At 39.0% G+C, this 22,841-nt stretch overlaps 1 protein-coding gene across 4 annotated transcripts in view; it reads left to right on the top strand.

Annotated features, from left to right (window-relative positions):
- Positions 1–22,841, top strand: part of TSPAN9 (tetraspanin 9) — a 167,175-nt gene that overhangs the window by 67,902 nt on the left and 76,432 nt on the right. For 2 of the 4 annotated variants that reach the window (XM_066572248.1, XM_066572247.1), the window contains one exon: positions 8,947–9,026. The exons of 1 other annotated variant lie outside the window; for it this stretch is intronic. In XM_066572248.1, the coding sequence (XP_066428345.1) occupies positions 8,964–9,026 (63 nt within the window). In that variant the 5' untranslated portion in view covers positions 8,947–8,963. Of the gene's footprint in view, positions 1–8,090; positions 9,027–22,841 lie in introns of those variants that run through there. One more of the 4 variants, XM_066572246.1, reaches the window with a different exon arrangement.

The following is a 22,841-nucleotide window of genomic DNA, read 5'->3' as shown; positions in this document are numbered from 1 at the left end:
TACATAGACACCAGCTGTCAGTTAATTCAAAACAGCAGACTGCTAGTGAAAGATAGCCTCTTTGGAACAGATGTTAGAGAAAATCCACCTGATTTTGTTCAAGAGACTTGTACACGTTGGACACAGTTACAAGAGTTATTGTATTAATGAAATCCTGCTGCACCAGCCAAGAGAAATAAGGGATATCATCTCTCATGATAGGCAAAAGCCTATCTAGCTAGCTTTCTTTAATCTGTAGTCAATATAGGAGATGTAAAAACCTAAACTGTCATTTAAAGTGGGAGTGGAAGAGAAGCACTCAGACCATGTACTTTACCTCTGCAAAAAATAGCTGTTAAATAAGAAGAATCCGTTTCAGTTCCTCGCCCCTGCTTTCTTTTTTTGGTCTTTAATTTTTAAAGCATGGTTTTGGAGATCTGTTTTGGGATGTTTACTCACACAGTAGTGTCGAGGATGTGATGCTGCTGCCTTCCTGACTCTGGAAGGACTTTCTGGGCCCTCAATCTTATTTTCTCTGTATGCAAAGTAAACAACATTTCCCTGCATACACTTTTTTTTTTAATGTGTGTACTGGATGGAGACAGCAGTTTGTGCCACACATTAATGGATGGCCAAGAGTTGATTTGGATTATGTCAGCATCTTTACAAAGACTCCCTCTTTTGAGGGTGGTCTTCCTGGTGACTTTACAAGGAATCAGTATTAGACTTATATCACTGTAGTGAGAAAACTCCCTTTCTTCTACAGGTAAGATACAAATTTAAACTACAAGTGTTTTCCTGTTAAGCTTGGAAAAGTTCAACATTTTCAGAGCCAAATTTTGAATTTTCAGAGTCAAAATTTGAATCTGAAATAGAAAAGCAGAATGGGGATGATGGAAGAATGTCTATTCAATCTGAGTAACTTCGCTTTCATTAAGATGTTGATAGAAACAGAATTGATTAAATTTATTTTGAATCTGAACATTGACTCTTGTCCTTTAAAAAGGAGATCTTTTCATCAGCAGATTGGGAAAGATTATGGTAGAAACGTAGCTCAATTAGAAAGAAGCCCAAGATGGTTAACTGAAATTATTAGGGAGTCAGAGAATTTTCAACAACATGACATGCTGAAAAGTGCTTAGTTTAATGAAGGACAATAACATAGAATGTAATAGAGGATTACAAACTAATGAATTATGAGATGAGGATGAATATCCAGACAGAGGATAGAGCTGGAAAGCTTAATTATGATAGTGAATAAGAGGAAGATGCTGGGTTTTTTTAACATGATGCATGTCTGTGGAACTCACTGACCTAAAATATTGAGGTTAAGTTCTTGGCAGAATTAAGGATTAACTGTTGATGGAGATGAAAAAATGTATTCATTGTTATGGAAGATGAGATAAACACCCTGTAATTAAAAGGGATTCAGATTCTTAAGCTAAAAGTCATAAACAGACTGTTCGAAAGCATCTGTTAAGCTCTGCTGCCTGGTAGGATAGACCTGTCTGCTTGGGCACATGCTGTTCTTTTTGCCCTCATATTTCCTATTTTCTCTCACCTGCTAGAGGGAGAATTGGTAAGGTAGTTTTGGGAGCTCAGGAAAAAAACCCAGTTTGTGGGTTTTTTTCCCCCTCAGAGCCAGCTGTTTATGTCTGTTTTTCTGTTTGGAGATTAGACTGTGTGCGGGTTGACTTTCTCTACGTATGCACACTGCCAAGCCCAAGGAGACTCTGATTTCCAGATTTCTTAGAAACAAACAATAAATAGACTCTCTGGATTTTAGTTCTTAAAGGTGAAACTAACAATGGTGAATTGTAGTCTAACATAGTATTTACAGTGCTTCTTTCAGATCTAACATATTTCATTATGTTTGTGAAGTGAAAACCAAACCCCAGAAGATCCCTGTATATATTGCAAATGTTTTGATTTAAAAGCTTAAACATTGGTAGCAGGATTTCCGTTTTCTCTTCTGTTTTTCTGTTGTTTTGGAAACTCAGACATTCTTTTTGCTCAATCTGAGAGCCCCTGAGGAACAACTGGGACAACACACCAAAGGTGTGACATAATAAAAATTTCTTAGCTTTTGGACCTCATATTGCATTTTAATCTGCATGCCCCACATCTCCTGTGCATTAGCGTATCACCTCATCATCTGTAATTGACCACTGTGGGTTAAGGTTCCTGACATGATTTACAGCTAATTTCTCTATACAATTTGGAGACAGAATCTTATTCTGTCCCTGGTGTGAAATCCTAAATGAGAAGTCTCAGCCACATGCACATTATTACCAATAAATGATTTTTAGTGGAAATCTCAGGGACCAAATGACACTGAGTGTTTGGCTCAGTGGAAAGTCTTACAACAGGATCTTGTTTTCTTGGTCATCCAGTCAGTGAGGACCCCATATTAGAAGGATAAACTTGTCTCACTGGGATATATTAATATAAACTAGTAAGTATTAATTTAGGCCATTCAAAGAGATTTTACCTTTTTTTACCTCTTTACCCTAGGGAGGCAAGGAGTGTTACTCATCAGAGGCAACCAGAAGCTGCTGTACTCTTGTTTTTGTCATAGAAACAGATTAATTCATTTCCTTTCCAGTAACAATGTCAAGAAGTATAATTTCTCTTGGTGAATTCAGGACTAATGGAGGTGGGTGTTGGATTGAGGTGCCTAGACACTCAATTCCTCTGTCTGTAAGAAAAGATTCTTTACCCACAGATCTCAAACTCAGTGCCTCCTCAGGGGTGCTCCTTCACAAAGTTCCTGCATCCCAGAGTGCTGTCTCACTCCTGTCTCTCTGCAAGCCCTCCTTTTCTTCAGCCATGCCAATACTAGGTGGAGTCCCAGAACATGGAGTTCAGCCTCCGAAAATCCATCTGAGCACCCTGATTTTCCTTCCAGCTTATGCTGTATGCATATCTACCTATTCCAGATCCTTTTACCTGGCCTCTGGAGCTGGCTTTCTTCTGCAGGAGGAATTGAGGATCAGGTGATGCCTTTTGGATGCTTTTAGTTGTGCTAGAATGTGAAGAGAGAAGGGCATGAGGTTGTTGCCTCTCACAAAACATTGGAATTGTTTGCTGGTCAGGTCACAGGCACCAGCTGTGAGTAAGCCTGTTTCTTAATGAATCCAATCTCCCCCCTCCATCAGCTGTCTGTCCACTAAGTGCCAAAGGAAATGGTGGTTTTCTGACCATAAGAGAAATGGCTGCTCCTCATGCTAGTAGGGAAACTAAGTGTGCATTCCACTCTTCTCTGAACACTTGGTAGTGATTCTTTTTTAGCATTTGTATCAAACAAGCTGTTCATATGGGCTCTAAATAATGTGTGAAGCTATGATCAGTGATTGGAGACTCCAAAGCTGAAGTTACAGTAGTTCTGTCTGTTTCTAATGAAATACTTCTCTTAGTGGAAAATGATTGTATGTCAAAGGTGAAATATGGTTTGGGCTATTTGGATCTAAGAAACATAGGCAGATTTCAAAACTTGTCTACCACACAAAGTTGCGCTTGAAATCTACCTTGTTTTTGTCCAATCCCATGGTCGGCAGAATACTTTGGATTTACAACATCCAAGCTGGAGATTGGCAGGCCCCAGGATGTGCATTACAGCTGTCAGAGCATCCAGGTTTTTGGTTATAAATTCTGCAGCATTGGAAGACCTCAGAACTCCAGGCATTTTAACTTGCTGGGGTCTGTAAACTTTTTGGCATGAAACCAAGAGCATGGAAGACCTGAGAACCCCATGGTTTTGTCTCTCATGTGATCCTAATCTCAGTTCTATTCTTTGGACATTCTTTTCCCTTTAAGCTTATTCCATGATCAGTGTTGGTTTGGTGTTTATTTTAATCTGAGCTTCCAGCTGTATGCAACTTTATGCCAGTTGTAAGCTGTTATTTTCAACTTTTGTTCCTTATCTCCTTCTCATGGACTTCCAGGATTCAGAGCAGTGACTGGAAAGATGTAATCACTGAGTTTATACCCAGCAATCTCTGTTCTTTGCCTATCTAATGTACCCTGAGGAAGGCTTGTAAAATTAAGTTCCTGGTCAATACAATTCGAAAGAAAAGACTGAATTTAAGAACCATATCCTTTCAACACTTGGTAGCATATGCATTTGTTCATCTCTCTGCAGGGCTCAGTATTGTTCTGAAGTCATGGGGCAGCATTACTAAAACTCGTGATTTGAAAAATAATTAATTTGAGAATGGTGCAGTGGTTAGTGAGCTAGCTGAGGATGTGTGAGGCACAGATTTGGTTTGCTTCTCTGCCAGCAGTTTCCTATTCATCCTCAGCAAACATCTTGGTCCTCGAATTCTCCATATTTAAAATAGTGACAGTAGCATTATCCTACCTAATAGAAATTGCAAGATAAAATATATAATGAGGTGTTAAATGGCTTGTGTACCATGGTGACTGGAGTTTTTCCTTTTTAAAAAACCCATAGAGTTTCATATTTCATTTTCAGGAATCATGGGAGACATAAAAAAAGCCTAAGATATTTTTGCTCAGCCTTCAGTATTTTTTCCTGTTCTTTCCTGTTGTAATCCCTCTCCCTCTCACTGGGTCAGCAATCTCACTGAAGGGGAATGTCAAGTGAAATTTATTTGAGACTTTTGAAAGGGGGAAAAAAGTTCATTTTTTTCTATATTGCTGAGGTACCTTTTATAACTGTATTAGGTGTTTTAAAATCTGTGTTTATAAATATATTTATAAATTGGTCAGCTTTTCCTGTTTTGCAGCACGATTCCTCAAGCCAGTTGTGCAAGAACAGCTGAGGAGGGCAGAAACAAACAGGAGTTCAGGAGCACTGTAGCTGGGTGTAATTGGCACTGAGGCTCTGGTGAGATTAAACTACAGGTTGACAAAAAAGATTAAATAATTTTTTAAAAATTGTGAAATTCACAAAGAAATGAAGATGCTGGGATGTGTGCTTTGGGGACTATGGTGGACTATTCCCAGGAGGGAGCCAAATAAATCAGTTTCAGTAGGAGAGCCAGCCTATGCTTTTTGACCATATTAATAATATTCTTCCTTTCCACTTTTTGGCTTCACCCATTAATTGAATCATGACATCAGTTTTCATACCTGCTATCTGAAAGTGGCCTACATTTTTACCCTTAATATTTGGAAGAGCCATTTAAATGCAAAGGATTGTTTATTGCCTTGTCCCAGGCATATACACGTGGGACTGAAATTATTTTCTTGATGTGAAGGCATCACTCAGCAACAAAATTCTGTGATTCAGTAATCAAACATTAATGAAGTACAGAGTGAGCTTTTGAATGTTTTTCATGCCCTGATTACTAAACAGAGTTAAGATCTGTAGTGAAGCAAAATGTGTTTGTCCTCACGCTGAGGTTGTGCTGTTGAGTGGGACCCTGAAAGGTGCTGTTGCCACGCAGCAACACCTTCTGCTGAAGTCTCAGTCAGAGGCAGAGTTGAGTGCAGAGGCTGGTCAAAACACAGCTGGATGGACTGTTACAGCTTTTTCACCATCTATTTTTTCAGCAAGTAAGCAGCCCTGTGTGGTTTATTAACTGAGTACCTGAGCACTGAGTTGGAGTTGCAGCACCAGGAAGTGGCTTCTAATCTGTAAAGGTACACCATGGCTGCAAATTCGAGTGGCTGAAGGTTACTGAGGCTTGTAAAGTCTCCCTGGTGGCCACAGCATAACCATAAGAGAGTCATATGTTTTCTTGCTACACAGCAGGAGGAGAGGCTGATCTGGAGCCGTGTTTTCCCAACTGCTCGTTGCTCAGGTCTGGATTTTTAAGCTGTCTGTTGACTTTACGTGTGTCTTTGCTTGGGACTGTTCTGAAGTACAAACTGTGCTGTAGACCGATGATGAAGATCTCTTAATGGAAGGTACATTAGAGGTAATGGTGCAGTAAACCAGTATTTTGCAGTATTTGGAGGTAAAAATAGAAAACAGGAAAACTTCATTAAGTTCTAATAATGAAAACTTGGAAAAAAAAAAGGTTGGAGGTATAGTTGGTTTGCTTTTTTTTTTCCTAACCACCAGTAGAAAGTTTCCACTATTTACAAACTATGAGAGTATTTGTGAAAATTTTTTGCTTATTACAGAATATTCTTTCAATTTTTTTAACCTTGAGGAGGGCGGATTAATTATTTTTGTCATGTACTTTCAATGGGAAGGCAAATATTTATATTGCGCTAATTTTCACAAGTGCACAGCAATTTTTTTTTTCTGTAGCTAGTCTAAGTCAGTGTAAATTTTATGGCAAACCAAAGGGTGGAAAAACTAAAAAGCTAAAAATGCTTTAAAGTACTTGTGTGTTCTCACAATTTTTTGGCTGAGAGCTCAGTTTTGTATGACAAGTGAATACCGCTGAAAATATCTAGCTGCAGCATTGGTTTGCAGTGGTACAACTTTACACTTCCAGTAAGTGAATTTCAAACAGAAGAAGAGTCTTCTAAATTCATACTCAGACATTTGCCTTGTGTTCCAGTGTGAGTTATCCTGCAGGCTCTGGTGTTTGAGGCAGGTATCTGGCTGTGACCTGCAAGTTGCTTCCATGTATTTTGCTGAGAAGGTTGCTGCTTGATAACTGCTTATGGTGAAGTCCGTATGTGCACTAGACATGTGTAGAAATGCCCATTCTACTTTGGTCATGGCTAATTTATCTTTTTTTACTTGGGAGTTTTGTGTGTAGCTTTTTCTGTTCGCACAGTGCTGAGTAGTCATCCTGTTGTCGTCAATCTGACAGACACATCTGATGCAGGGAGCTTTGAAATTACTTTTGAAAAGCAAAGTGAACAAACATTGTTGATATGGGCTTGGACCTGCCTGTTGTTAAAATCTTACTTTAGAGCAGAAAAGGTGAGAGAGATGTTACACATCCAAATACTGGGTATTTAATGTACTTTATTGATGGAGGGATCTTTTAGCAGAAAAAAGGCTGTCAAGAAAGGTACAGCACTGCTTTAGGGTGTTGATTCTGATGTTGTTACATAAAAGTTACAGAATCCTTAGAGGCTTTTGGCCATAGATATGCAAGATTGAATAAATGTTACATTGTCTTTTTTCAAAGATACTGGAGATAACCATGAACAGTGCATTTTAATGCGCATGTGGAGGGGTCAGCTGAAAATTGCATAAAATTTTGCTTTTCCTGGTAGCCGTATTTCCTCCACAGGGGCCTCCTACTGTGGTTTCTTTCTTTACAGAGAGAAAAGAATAACCTGCATTTTAAGTCTGCTATAGCACTTTGCGCCATTGGTGTGCTGCTTTTGTGCTTATGACAAAATGACAAATTTGGAAGTATGGGGAGTAGTGACCTGAAGTGCTTCTCTTCCTCCCCTCCAGGCACTTGCATGCATATGCGCAGGCACACGTGCACAGTCGTGCCCTCCCTGTTTCAGAGTCCTAGCAGGCATGTTGCACTCCTCTGTGGAAAAGAAATGTGGCATTTGGGTCAGTGTTTCTAGTTCACAGACAACCTGTGATGTAAGATGGCTTATTGCTGTGCACAACAGGAATCTCTGATGTACTTGTTAAATAGCGTGCAAAGAGCTGCAGGCTCAGATCCCCTTACATTTGGGGAGTTTTAAGAATTAAATGATGACCTCGTAAGAGGCAGCCGCTCTGTCTAGTTAATTATATCACAGGTGATGGTGCTGCATTATGTGCACGTACAGCTGAGATGTGTGCCTAAGCAGTGTATGCTGGGTGCTAGCCTATTCTCATTGCTTGTCCCGTGGGATTTGTTTAAGCCAGAAAAAAATGTAAGTGACTGTTAATGAGCAGAGAGAGGTTAGCACCTGTCTATCTAATCCATACTTTTTCTGTATTTTATTGCATCGAAGGAATATCACTGCCTAACGGTTCTAGCGCATAAACAGCTAAACAGTACTTGACATTTAAAGAGATTTTCTGTTGTGCACTTGTATAGTCAAGAGTAATTCTAATCCTATTAAAGATATTATGTCATGGAGGCGTGTCCTGGAGGAGAAGGCTTCTGCTAACTGGCCCGATGGAAAGCAGAGGGGAGGGGCAAGCAGGAGGGCGGATTTATTACTCGATAGTTAGGTCAGGGATTTCTGTGGGAAATGCCCAGTGGTTGCAGTTGCTGATGATTTCACGGCAACAGCAGTGAAACACAGAGTGCGCTCCGGTAGCGGGTTACTGAATGAGACACTGCAAATGGGTGGAAAGAAAAAAGACAGCGTGTGAGAGAGAGTCAGAGAGACACAGAGAGGGAAGCTGAGAGCAAGGAAAGTGCTCTGGCTCGAGGAGAGTCTCCCAGGTGTACTGCAGAAGCTTTTTGGAAATGGATGCAAGGACCATCTGCTGCCTATAGATTAGAGGACTGTAGACTAGGAGTGCAGAGAAAGAGCTTATGGCTCTTTTTAATAAAAATCAAAGTTCTGCATAACTGATTCATCAAGATAAATCATGAGTGTGCTCTTGCACGGGATATTAATGTATAAATCCATGCTTCAGACAGACAGAGTTCAGCTTTCATTGCTATAAAAAATAAACCCAGCAACAATGCAGTGAATAAATTCTGCAGTGATTATCTGATTTATGTACGAAGAAAAAGAGAAGCAAAGCACAGACAGCTCTTAGCGCACTGTGGCATTTGCAAGGCACTGCATTTAATGCTGAGAGATGCTATACATTAAATCTGACAACTGTGAAAAGAGAGATCATGGAGAAGTCAAGTAGTGAGGATTCTTCAATTCACCGGAGTCCATCTTTGGATAGCAAAGACTCAGATTTTGCTAAACCTTCTACCTCAGGGAGGCAATTTGGTCGAGGTTTTACTGCAGGAGCTTTCTATGGTACAACTGGATCACGCACACAGAGCCACACTGGGGTCGGAACCGGGACCGGCGCTGGGACTGGAACTGGCGTAAAAAGTGAAAAATACAGTGCACCCAAAGGCAGCAAATACGTGGTCTTTTACCTGGATCTATCCTTTGTTTTCCTTTTAGAATTTAAGAAGTGCAACATGGCAAGAGGCTGCCTGTGTTGTTTGAAATACATGATGTTCCTTTTCAATTTAATATTTTGGGTGAGTACTGCCTTTTCAGTTGCCTTCATCTGGTAGTGTATCCTGTACTGCTGCATTATGTGTATAGTGCATCTTTGAAGCAGTACTGTAAGTTCTCTCCTCCCCTCCCTCTCTCTCATACCTGCTTGGAATATTTTCATTGTTAAACTTGTGTCTATTGGGAAATACACATGCTTTCTGTATCTTTATTGCTACCTGATTGCTGTAGTTTGGCTTCTGATTGCTCAGACTTGCTATTCTAATGTGCTTTCAACTGGGTTATCTAAGAAAGGGCAGAATTGTTGCCCTTTAAGGAAGACCAGAATTATTGTAGCATTAAAATCCTGCAGTGGCTGGATTGTTGCATTCTGTTGTAATACTTGTTTTGAAAAAAGCTTAAGGTTAATTTTTAAAGTATATTTTCATTGTCACTATAAATCTCATTTCCTTTGTGTAAACTTCATTTGACAAAGTGCTTTTTTCATTTGAAGGAAGTTCTGTCCCATTTCTCCAATTAAAAACAGTAAATCATGTATGTTCTAACCTCTTATGGTCTCAGCATAAATGTAAAATGCCTGGAATGGTGATTTAATATGGGTTCAGTTTCAGCTGCAATTGTACACATTGGTGTGTGAAGTTGGAGACTTGCACTTGCTTCTCAGGGATCAAAATTGATTTTCCTCCATCAGCCAGGAGGTGTGAGGAGTTGCAGCAATGAATGTTTCAGCCAGCAAGTTAAAAGCGTAATGGCTACTTAGAGCAAAGTATTGTCACAACAGGGAAGGGAGAAAATGTTAAGTCTTCTGCCAGCTAAGCATCCTTCAGTACAGTATTTTTAAGGAAATCACAGGCTCATTGAGTACTGAGTATTCATGAATATAACCCAATATGAAAAGGTTTGCTTAGTTTGAAAGCAAAGGTCACTTTTTTCCTGGTGGTTACAAAGCTTGGGCACGTGAACAAAACCATTCATGGTTGTGATCCAGAAACATACAGTAAGCTTCATAAATAAATGAAAACACCATCCTGGGGTTTATTTTGGAAAAAGGGGCATTAGCAGTCCAGTTCAAATAGCTACCTCTGGTGTACAGATATCATTGTTCAAATTAGAAGCCTTACTAGCTGGTTGTCTGTTTATCTTGACCCACTTACTGAAATAACCTCTAAGAGCAAGAGTTAATGGGAGATTTGGTACAGTGTTGAACCGCTCACGCAACAGTGAGCTTTTATCAGTAATAGACTGAAATGCTAGACTGAAATTACTCAACTTGTGGCATCTTACTGAAATAGAAAGATAGAACTGATCACTGAAGAACATCTGATCAAAGTTCACTTATGATTTTAATTTTTTTTTCCTTTTCTGTACACATACCCTACTAGACAGTTGCCATATGTAATTTTGGAATAAATAATTTTAACCACACCATATGAATATCAAACTGGCTATCTGACTCAGTGCTGCATTACTTTGACACCTTGAACTATTTTTTTTTCATATATTTATGTGGTGACTAGTTTTAGAAAAGTTTTTATCTGGTCTCATTACTCATGTCCTCTGTGATCTGTTATGTAGGTGTCTCTTACTCCTCACCTCCTTAGATGCAACATCTTTCTTTGTTTTTTTTCTTCTTCCCAAGCAGCAATTTTCTTGACTCTGCATCAGACCTTCAGAGTCCTTTTTTTCCCATTCCTTGAACTCACAAGAACATTTCAGACTTCATCTGTGTGCTCATCTCTGTCTGCTCAGCTCCCACTGGACTTTTGTACAAACACATTGCTGCTTAGGTTAAAACTAGCCTACCATCTGGAACAGTTCTCTAGTGTCCTGTGCTTCTTCAGTTCTTACCCTTTTCTCCTAATCCCCTTCACACTCTCCTTACCATGTCTTTTGTTGTAAGGCTTATATCACTTTTGTTTCTGTTACTAAACTTTATCACCACATCACTAGCCAATATTCTAAAAATGCCTTTTTTTAAAATGTGAACTATGCTATTCAGAATGAAAATAATGCTCTGGCCTGGTGAATCTGAGAGATTATTAAAAAATACTAAATGCAAGATGTCAGGTTCTTTTTAAAGTAGTTTACAACAGACATGTGATCCTTCAGCCTGATTTAAATTGCTCAGAAGTCCTCCCTTCTTAACAGTAGCTGTCTTATCCTCAATTTTGCAAGCCAGAATGATGTTCCCATGCATTCTTCCAGTTTTGCTGTATTCTTTTTTTTCTTTTTTTGACTGTGCTGCTTTATTGTTTGAGACATTCAAATGAACAACATCATCCTTTGATTCCTGGGAATGCAACTAGAATGAAGCACACTACACTATATGTTTTCTGTAGTTTGCCACATCTGGCTTCATACTTGGAACCTCCACTGGTTCCATCATGAATATATCCGAGAGGTTGTGAATGTTTGACTCTGTGCTCCTAGCTGATGCTGTGCACCTCCAACAACTCGCACTCCTGCCCTGAACCCTCCTGCTAGCCCAGCACTGGACTCCCCACACAGCTCTGCCAGTGCACTTTGCTCCTGCCCTGCCCTGAAGCACTCCCTGCTCCTTCAGTCCTATCTTTCTTCTTAACCTACTTTTTCCATTCCCAGGTTTGCCTGTTCTCACTGCTTCCTTCTGAATTTCTGTTAAGAAACCCAAGTCCAAAAACATGAAGCTGTGGCCTGCTCTTGAGCAGGGACTATCATCTTTTACAATGCAAGGTGATTTATTTTTAAAAAGAGAAGCTTCACTTTTAAACATGAAATTTCCTGAACTGTAATTTAAAGCAGAATGAGGCTCCTGGTCTTCAGAGATGAGGAGACACATCGACCCTGTTGCCATATAAAATGGTGCTTGTGAGATGCTTCCTCTGAAAATGAACACTGGAGGTGCCCTTTGGCATCCCAGCATGCTGGGCATGATTGTTTGGACTGATTCTTTGTGTTGGCTTACAGGAGGATGTTCTTCTGTAGGAAAAGAGGAACCTTTTTCCATCATTTCTTCTTGAGGCAGAGAAATGGGGTCTAATCTGTGCCTCATGGGCCAATGAGCTCCACTCCTCTTTCAGCCTTGCAGCTAACTCATACAGATTGACAACTAATTATATGTGAATATTACATATTACACACATTATTTTTACATACAATGTATTTTACTTATTTTAATGTGTACCCACAGATACTTAAGTACAATTGTATGTTTCAAGTGATGGAGAAGTGCAGTAGTCAGTGGATTCTCTCTGCACTTTGTACTTGCTGTTGCTGTGATAACTGACCAAGGGTTGTAGCAAAAATTCACTGTCTGTGAATTTGGTTCAGGGCAAGAAAATACAGCTTTAGAAAATTACTAGCATGTGTATCAGTTAACCTGGAAGAATCACCTATGATTTGTAGAAAGCAAATTTGTCTAAGTGGAGCTTAACAGTAAGTTGGAACAGAAGGTGTTTCTCCACTGAATTACTGAGAGCTTCAGGTATTTCTCTGTGTCCCTCTGATTCTTAACAGTTGTTCATGGCCATCTGGCATTGCTTTCTTTCAGAGATTAGGAAAGTCTGAGCTGAGGGTTAAGGAAGCTTATAGTATTTAATTGTGTGGCTAGGATGATGATTTACACTGAATTCATCCTAAGTGCATAATATGTTTTGCAAAGGGACTGGATGGACAGCTACAAATGTTAATTGATTTAGTTTGCCTTCAAGAATATTTATGTGCAAACATGTGGAGATTGCAAAGTAGCCGATATTGCTCTGCAGAAGAAATAAAGTATTGATTTTTGCTTCTACAGATAGCAGCTAAATTGTCAAAGAAGGTAATCACTAAATATAAACATTAGGGTGTATGTCTTTCTATGGGAGATTTCTCTTCATTGTTATTAGAGGAAAGGATTACAATAATTATTTTCACAAAATGCATCAGAAAATATTACTGGTTATGGAAAAAGAAGTTCTATGAGACATGATTTAAAAAAAAAAATCACTCATGAAATGAGCCTTTTGTGTGGTCTTAAAATGGAATTTTTGAAATGACTGGCATAAGATACCAAAAAGTCACTAGGGAACTTTGCAAGCGGTCAATGGTCATGGTTACATTTTGTCTTGTTCTATTAATTTAACTTAGGTTAATGAGTCTGCATACAGAAGCATTCATAATAGACATCTTGATAATTTTTACTATTGCTTAATTTTAATATAAAATGCATTTTACTAGGAGCTGTATGGCAAGATTATTAAGGCTGATCTTTCTGATCTTTTGTGTTTCAAGAAGAGCTGAGGAAAAGCTAAGCATAGTCAAGAAAATCCTTAATGGGGTTTATTTTTAAAAGTTTTTAATTTTAAACAACTAAAGAAATCTGATAAGAATAATACCTGTGTATTAATGTTACAATTAAAAGCAGAAGTTATGAGCAGAAGTTACAATTTATTCAAAGTGGAATCAAATATACAAATTCAGTTATTTAATATTTACTTTCAAAGTAAATTTTCTACTAGCATTTTCCTTTTACTGAAACATAAGTTTAGAAGATAAAAACATGGTCTGGAAACTTGCTGGTCAAATACAGCAAATTTTTCCCTAATGCTCTGTAATTACAATAATGGATAAAGACTGTTGCTCCTGGATAATATTTTTCTGCATTAATTATTTGTGCAATTTAATCTTAGAGCGGGAGTAATTAATACTTTTTTCTGTAGATTAAAACCAATATTGTGCATTTACCAATGAGCATAAAGACAGTAGTAGAGCAGCCATGCAGGCCACGTATACTCAAGTCTCAGATCATACTAAAAGAGCAGGGAGCATGCCCATTCTCTGGGTCTGGCTGCTGTCAAAGCTCTTGGTACTGTAAAGCAGCTAACAACTTTAGAATGGTTTGCATAAGGTAATCCATACTTATTTACGCCAAACTGGAATAAATAATATAGTGCACTGTTTAGTTTGAAGTACAAAGCTTGAATGCCTAACTGAATCTGTTGGACAGACAGTTAAATCATGTGAAGAGACTTTGACCCTACAAATAACTGAAAATTAATCTCTGAGGTTTAAAAGGGGTGGACAGTTTGTCCTTTAAATCAGAACAAAATTGCTAATGACAAACAGCTTTGGAAGCGACACACATTCAATTTCTCTCTCTTTTGTTGCCCTCCCGCTGGCTGCATTATCTGATAGTCTCCATTTTCTCACACAGGGGATAATGACAAAGAGAGACAGTCAGTGACCCTGGGATGCTTGTCTCTTGACATAATAAGTGATATTTACTTCTGTTGTATTTTCACTCTAATGACATAAGTGTGGTGACAGTTGTGGTACAATCCTGTGAAAATAAGACTATCCAAAAACACCCAACCAACCAAAAACAAACAGAAAAATCCTAAACAAACAACCCCTCCCCCCAACCAAAAAAAAACCCCCATATCAAAAACCAAAGAGAAACCAGCAAGACAGTGAATTCTGGAAAAGCTAATGTTTTCAGTGACACTAGCTGGAGAATTCTTGTTTTTTATGATAGGAATTTGAGAAGCTGTGAAAAGATCCCGGCTATTAGTTTTAGTTTCCTATCCAAATGGTGTAGTACTGTTGCTGTCCCTATGGAAATATGCACCTTGGTGGGGGAGAACTATTAGAAAAACATTTTAGCATGACAATGTTTTGGCTGGGAGGAGAAGGAAATGTAATATTGAGTTCAAACAGTGTGGTGTCCTAATGAATGTGAGGTAAATTAAGTCCATTTGTAACCAGCATGATGACATTACAGAATAATATTAAAACGTTATTGGAGACCTGAGACTAGTTTTAATTTAAAATATTGAATTTTGCTTGAGAGCTGAGTAAACACTGATTAATCCTGGTGGTGAGGGCTCAAATCTCGTTTTAGGGTCTAAGCTATTGCAACTTGAAAGACAAGACATGAGATTCAGCATTTTTTGCAGTGTTCCTCTCACTAACTACTCTTTGCTAGCACTGTATTTTATTTAGGTTGTTTTAGTTTTATCTTTTTAGATGCGGGGGATTTTAAAATTATTTTGGTTTTTCTTCAGTGTGGAAGTGTTTTAATTCTAGCTGTTGGTAGGTGTGAGAGCCATTTGTATCTGTTATTTTGGATAAACAACGAGTTGATTCATCACTCAGGCAGACTTGTACATAACTGTTGTAATGTGGACATTTGTTCATTTGTACATGAGGAGGTTTATGGTCATTGAAGGGGAGAAGCACAGTAAGAATTTCAAGTTGCAAAACAATTCCTCCCCTCCAGTTCTCCCTGCACCCTTGTACCCCCAGAGTTAAATCTTTCTTTAAAACATATGACTCAGGTTCTGTTCCTCATATCCTTTGAGGATGTGAGGATGACATTAAACAAATTTCTTCAGCCTTCTATGTCTCAACTCCCCTAACTTTAAAAGCAAGAATGTATCAAATTTCCATAAAGCAATGACTTATTGTCAGTTTTGAATAAGTGTAATAACTGTGATATTTCCTACTTAATTCTGCATTCCTAGACCCATTTAAGTAAGCCACTTGGTAGGGCCTTGGTTAGCAGGTTCCCTTTTTGTCTGCTCCTGTTACCCCCAGGTAAGTAGGTCTGCAAGAGGCCCATCTAAAGGGGTATAATCTTTCTCATGTGAGTAAAGGATGAGCTTGTAACTCCATTATCTGGCTGTCTAAGGAGGCATCTAATTTGTTTATTTAAGCACTGCTGACACAGAGCAAGACCTGGGTAGTAAAGATGGGAGAATGCATTCTAGTTTCTGGAAAGTAAAGTGTGGTTTGTTAGGGTTTTGCTGTACACATAGTTGGGATGTTTCTAATGGGTAGCCAAGTCACCACAGGTATTATGGAATACTATAGGTCCTCTGTTTTGTAATATGTAAAATTACCCAGCCTTTCAGCAACTTAAGAAAACTGTGAACAAAAGGAAGAATCCTGCCGTTTATGTTGGGCTTTGCTTTAAATATCTTGCAGAAATAAATAAACCACACTTCCCAAACAAAGGGAAGGGACCTTGTATGGCCGAAGGTGACAGTGAATGTTTGTTGAACCTATTAAGGACTTCTCACATAAAACTTAATAGTTTTAATACCACTTTATAGAAATTACTGCAGACACTGAACTGAAAGCCATTTCAGAACTTTCTGACACAAATTAGCTTTAAATCAACTCAGATCTCCATTTAGCTCAGTCCCTTGCTGCTTAGGAACAACTTAAATTGCTTAATTTATTCAGCACAGATAATTGAACTTCCAGTTGTTTGGAAATTTGACTGGAATGATTGTTCTTTCTTGCTGCCTTTAATGAGCTGGGCCAAAGTTCACATGGCTATCTGAATCTTCTTCATTTAACTACTGCATCCAGTAGGGCAAGGATTGTGAACATTCATGGGACTTGCTGCCAGTCTGAATTTTAGAAGTCATCTATAGCTCATCTTCAATACTGTCTCTCAAAACTTGGCACCCTGGCCCGTGGCTTTGTCACTGCAGGTAATGCAGCCAGGGCTAGGCTCTCCACAGGGTTACAGAACATCCAGCCACTGTTTGTCGTCGTCTCTAATCAAGCCACAGACAAGTCCCTACAGTCTTCATGAGCACAGGAAAGACTAGTTTGCCATTTACTTTATTTCTTTCTTTGCTTCCTTGTGTTTTCTATGCTTTTGTTGTTAAATGTAGGAGATGAGAATTAACTTTTCAGAATCAAAAGAATTAGTAATGTTTAAAAATGTTTCTTTAGTAGGGAAAGAACTCTGTACCCATGGATTCTGTTGAATCTACTTGGTCCTCATTTCAAGCTCCTTTTGCTAATCCTGTCTTCTGACTGCTGAATGAAAACCCTTTATTACTGTTTCTAATCAATGCCACAGGGATAGTTTTGAAGATACATTAAAATGCTCTCTACTGTCTTGCTTCCCATATAACACTGGCGAGTCATGAAGCATCAGAGACTGAATCTTTTATTTCTTTTGTGGATTTCTCCATACTTCTGCTTTATGTGCATTCTGGTACAATTTGTACTGCTGTGGGTAGAAATTATAGGTGTGCAGTAGAAAGTGATCACATTATAGTTGATTCTTAAAAGTGTATGACATGTATTGAGAGTTGCTGCAAGGAATAAAAAACAGCAGAAACTGTTATGCTAATCATCTGTTACAGAATTATTAATTTCTAACACTGTATTGAGTTGTGACTGATAAGTACTTTCTTTTTACTAAAATAAGCAGGGTTTAATGTTTTTAATTTTTTTTTTATGATGAAGAAGACTGAAGCAAGACAATAATGGGCTATGGATGAAGATAAGATTATGAACAATAAGATTATAAGCTGTAGGTTTTATGAGCTTAACAAATTACCAGTCATTAACAGAGATGCATTAGTTGCTCGTGTGCACATTTCTACCATGTTGTGGATGTACTACAAAGCAGGTTAACGTAAACCATGCCGTTTACTCTGCAAATAATGTATGGAGTGGTTAACAGTGGAAGCAGTTAATTGGGAATAATTCCATCATATATTGTTGTGTCTCTATACCAAACATACAATCACTGAGGCAAAAATAAAACAGAGAGTAAAGAATTTGCATTGTACTAGTCAATCAAATTTCCTCAATTTGGTATCTTAGAGAATTGAATTTACTAGGAGGGCTGCTTCTGAATTAGAGGTTTGTTCTTTTAGGCTTCTTTAATTGATGTATTAAGCACACTTTGTTTTAAATGGTGCTTCTGAATACTTACATTTTGTTAGTAGCTGTGTCACTGCTGAGAAGCATGGATTCTTCACAAGACTCCTTTCTTCTTCTGTATTATCTTGGGGAGTTTCCGACTAGTTATGCTCAGAAGCAGGTAAGAGAGGTGTCTACGAATAGATTGTAATTCAGAAATGTAAACATCTATTTTTGTCCCATTTCATAGTAGTTTTAAACTGAATTGACAGTTAAGAATCTTATTATCCTTTACTTCTGTGCCCATCCCCCACTTTTTTACCTTTCATCAAGTTATTGCTGTGTTCCAAAGTTTCCCTTTTTCTTTTGCAGTGTCCTCTGGATGCAGAGACGCAGTTAAATTAGAAAAAAAAAACTTTATGTTCTCAATTGCTCTTTCCTTAGAGTTTCAATTGCCCCCTCTTCTCCATTTTCACTGCTTTAAGGAATTGATATTACATCTGTTGCTGTAATCCCAGAGTGCCTTAGGACCACTTAATGTATTTATCCTCTTGACACCCTGTAAGTATGGGCCGTGCTTTTATCCTCCTGATACAGATGGAAAGCCGAGACACCAAAACAAAGAGAATGTGTGCATTAGAGCACAGGGTAGAGGGCTGTGAGCCTTTAGAGACCAGAACTAGCAAGTTGTCGTGGTTTAACCCCAGCCAGCAACTCAGTACCACACAGCTGCTTGCTCATTTCCCCACCCCTCTACCCCAGTGGGATGGGGAGGAGAAGCATGAGAAAGGTAAGTGGGTTAAGGTAAAAGCAGTTTAATAATAGAAATAAAATATAATAACAACAACAACTATATAATGATAATTGTAATTAAAAGGGAAATAACAAAGAGAGAGATATAAATTAAATCCCCAAACCCCCAAGTGATGTACAATGCATCCACTGACTGATGCCCACCCCATCCCTGAGCAGTGATTGATGGCTCCTGGCTGACTCCCTGCAGTTTATGTACTGAGCATGACATTCTATGCTATAGAACATCCCTTTGGCCAGTCCTGCCCACGCTCCCTCCCAGCTTCTTCTATACCTCCTAGCTGGCAGAACATGAGACCTTGAAGTGTCCTTGACTCAAGGTAAGCAGAGCTCAGCAACAGATGTGAGGCACTGGCACAGATTGCCCAGGGAAGTTGTGGATTCCCCATCCCTGGAGATGTTCAAGGCCAGGTTGGGGCTTGGAGCAGCCTGCTCTAGTGGAAGTTTCCCTGCCCATGCAGGTGTGTATGGAATTAGATGATCTTTAAGGTCCCTTCCAACCCAAGGCATTCTGTAATTCTGTGTTACCAGTGTTATTCTTATGCCAAATCCAAAACACAGCACTATACCATCTACTAGGAAGAAAACTAACTCTATCCCAGCCAAAACCAGAACAGAAGTCCAGTCCACATGCAGCAGACTTCAGCATGGAGAGGCTTGTGTTGAGATCTGTATGGCAGTGCCCACAAACTCAGAAATCCTGCAGATCATTTCCCTCGAGCTTGGGTGTCTGCAGCAGTCCTCCTGCACTTTCATTGCCAGATTAGCTTGGGCAGAGACAGCTTAAATCTGTCTATATCCATGGTGTAGATGTGTCCTTCTAAGAGACTTGTACAAAGTTAAACTGAAATTGAATCTGGATCTCTGAAGTCCCTGCTAAGTGTCTTAAGCAACCGACCATCTGTTATGTGCCATTTGCCTTCTGAGAGACTTCAGAGCCAAGCCACCCCAGAACTCCACATGCTTGTGCAGCATTGTCTGCAGGCACAGAGCTAACAGGTTTAGCACTGGTGCAGCATCCTTTTATTTGGCTGTGTACTCCAGAGGTCTGGCATCATGCCACTGACATCCAGAAGTACCTAGGGGAGTGGAAGTTTTCTCATGACACAACATAAACCCTAAACCTCCCCACCCCCTGCAAAGTGTCATGGAGTGAACTGCAGGTCTCTTGAGATTGTCATCCAACAGATGACAGTCAAGGTGAAGATTTGGCTGTGAGATATCGCTCTGTATTGATTTCATTGTAATATTTTTTCATAACTCCAAAACAGCAAATAAAGTATATGTCATAACTAATGAACAAGTAACCCAACATTGGATTTAACAGTTATAGAAGGTAGAGTTGTTGCATGGCTGGCAGTAGGATTTCTTCCTACTTTCCATAGCCCCTTGAGCCATATGTTAGTCTTTTAGTACCTGAGCAATGTTTGTGCTGACAGCTTTTTCAGCATGTGGAATGTAGAGAGGACTCTCAGGTGGGATCTCTCTTTGCATTCTCAGCATCTGGGAGGATGTTGGGATGTCTTTCAGTACAACGCTGGTTTTGTGTCTTACAGGATGCAGTCCAAAATGCAGATTGCTGGAGTTAGATTTACTCCTGGTTTGATATTTTTGTGCTTGTTTAGGCTTTTTTTAGGTGTTAGCTACTCTCTTAAAGAATATGCCTGTGGAGGTGGCTTTGATGTATGATGTTGGTGTGATATAGCTGTCTGTTACTTTGGCAGGTTGGAATCCCATTTTCTTTGGAAATTTGAGTTTGTCTTTCTGCTCTTAGGTAGAAGTGGAACCTGACACTGTTGCTGGATTTTGTTCTTGTTTTGTCTCTTAGTCTCTTCGTCCATTTACATCTTAATTGAAATAAATAATTGTTGTGCTTAGTAGGTATTAGTGGTAAGGTTCGCCTTATTAGTGGTAGGATTTCCATGGTTCTGTTTTAAGTATTTAAATTCATGATCCAAATAAACCATAGTGGAGTTACAATTTAATACTACAATGTTTGACTTCTGATATATTGATTTATCTCCCATTCATGAAGCTCAAATGCAAAATTGGATATACCGAATCACACCAAAAGTTTGTGTATCTTGCCTTTCAAAGTATATGGTAAAAAATGCTTAATAGAGACTAAAGGAATTGAATGAATTAATGGAACTCCTTATAGCCATTTATCCAAAATTCTCTGACAGAATTTCAACTTGTATAATTAAATATTCTGTGAAAGGGCATTTCCTTTAAGGTCTTGTGCTTGCTAATTTCAGTAGATGCTGGCAGTTATTCTGAAAAACAGTAAACCATCCTCCATTATCTTGTCTCCATTACTATTTTTTAAAATTTTTATTTTATTACTGGAATGGAAATAAAAATCAGAAAAAAATCATATTTAAAATGAGCTTACGGCAAAAGTAGTGTTTAGCAATGCATACAGCATAACATATGTTTAGATCATGGAGTCATAGGAAAACCTCTAGGTTGGTAGGAACCTCTAGAGAACATCTGGTCCAACCTTCTGTTGAAGGGAAATCCTAAGTTTGTGTTACCCAGGGCCCTGTCAAACTCAGCACTGAGTATTTATAACAAGAGAAACGCCAGCATTTCTCTTGGTAATCTATTCCAATGTTTGTTTTCAATTAGTTTAGTTTGTTTTCAGTTTTTCTTATAGCTATGCCAAAATTTTCTGTGAAGCAACCTGCATTCATTATTTGTCTTGGTGGAACAATGTGGGATGGTGTTCAATTTCTTGAGCTGGGATGACCAAGCCTGGATAGTCCAAGTGTGGTCTGACAAGTGCTGCCTAGAGTGCAATAATCCCATCTCTTGATCTGCAGGATACAGTCTTGCCAATGCTGCCCGAGGCTGTATTTAAATGCTTGCACTAATATTTCTATGGTTCTGTGCCCTAGCTTTTAACATCAAGTTTAGAGTGGCAGCATGTGCAGTGCTCTGTATAGAGTTCTGTGAGATGGAGAAGCTCTGTTGTGAGGACAGATTTTCTTCCTCACTTCTGAGCATTTGCTCACACTACATTGCTGCAATTAGACACTCATCCTTTTATTGTTTTTCCCTCTGGACTGCCTTCCCTGGCAAGCCTCCCCTGAAGTACATTTCAGCTAAACCACTTCTCTTTCTTCGAGCTATTCAGCAATTTTTGTAGCCCACCCTGCAGCTCTGTTCCTGTAGGTCATGCTCAGTTTTAAACTTCCATCTAGCTTGAAGGTGCAGCTGGCACAAGTGCTGACAAGAACAGAAACATTGATCTTATCACTCCTCCGTCCAAGTGGCCACAGTGTGTGATTGTGTTCTCTGGTACAGAGTATTGATTTTATGCGTTGCTATATGTGTTACACAGCTTCACAGTATTACCAGAACTGCTGACTGCTTTTTTTTTGTTCCATGTTTCTGCTCTCTTTAGGGCTCCTGCAGCCCAGCTACTGTTTGTATTCTCTGTTATGTTCATTCTCATTAACAGTGTATATCTCAGGATAATGAGATTTTAGGAGTTCGTGATCTTTACCAGCAGGGTTGGGAGTGGGTCAGGTTAATGGTTCTGGGGTTTTGTTTTGTTTGGGTTTCTTTAAAAAATGAAAAAGCTATTTTTTTGATGCATTCTCATGAGTGACATTTTTTAAAATGATATTTTATATTTTAGACTTACATTGAGGGAATCTGGGCAACAGCTAAACTTTGAAAGCAATATGCTTGTATGAAAAATAGTCTGTAAAAATAGTGTTGTTCTTTTAAAAACATTTTATTGAAGTGCAGACTGCATGACAGCTCTGAGTGTTTCCCAACAGTATATCTGTTCTGACATGTGTCCTAGTTTTAGACCTTTTCCAAGTTCATGAATGCATTTCCTTCAGAGGGCTGTATTAAAGCCCAGCAGTATTTCTTTCAGGATACTTCATCTTGCTTGTCCTCCCAGAACAAGCTGGGATCAAGCATGTTTCCACACAATTCTGGAACGTCCGAGAATGCAGGTTTCTCACTTAAAAGCTTCTGCAGCTGTGTGTGAGCAGTAATAAATGGTTGACACAAGCCTCTGGGGACAGCTTTAAATGGGTGAACTGTTCCCTGTTCGAGCCGTCTCGGGGATTTTTTTCCCCACTGGTTGGATGCTGTGCTATGAGCCTGACCCAATCCTTAGTGACAGCTTGTCGGGCTGATTAATGCAGACTCCAGAGAATAGCTCTTTGCTCTCTGATTGATTCATTTTACCAATAGAACTCACATTCCTGTAGTGTGAATAATAAACAAGTGATTTAATGAGTACTCCCCAACCTATTCCACTGACATATCCTGATTGAAGCAGCACATGCTTTTGGAAAGCTGAAATACTCCCTGTGTGTTACATACTGAAGATCCACTGAATTATATACTTCTCCCATAAATCCAAATTA

This window comes from Molothrus aeneus, chromosome 2 (assembly GCF_037042795.1).
Source record: "Molothrus aeneus isolate 106 chromosome 2, BPBGC_Maene_1.0, whole genome shotgun sequence".
Classification (NCBI taxonomy): domain Eukaryota; kingdom Metazoa; phylum Chordata; class Aves; order Passeriformes; family Icteridae; genus Molothrus; species Molothrus aeneus.
The sequence above is the reverse complement of the archived record's forward strand: the minus strand, read 5'-3'. Positions and strand labels throughout refer to the sequence as shown.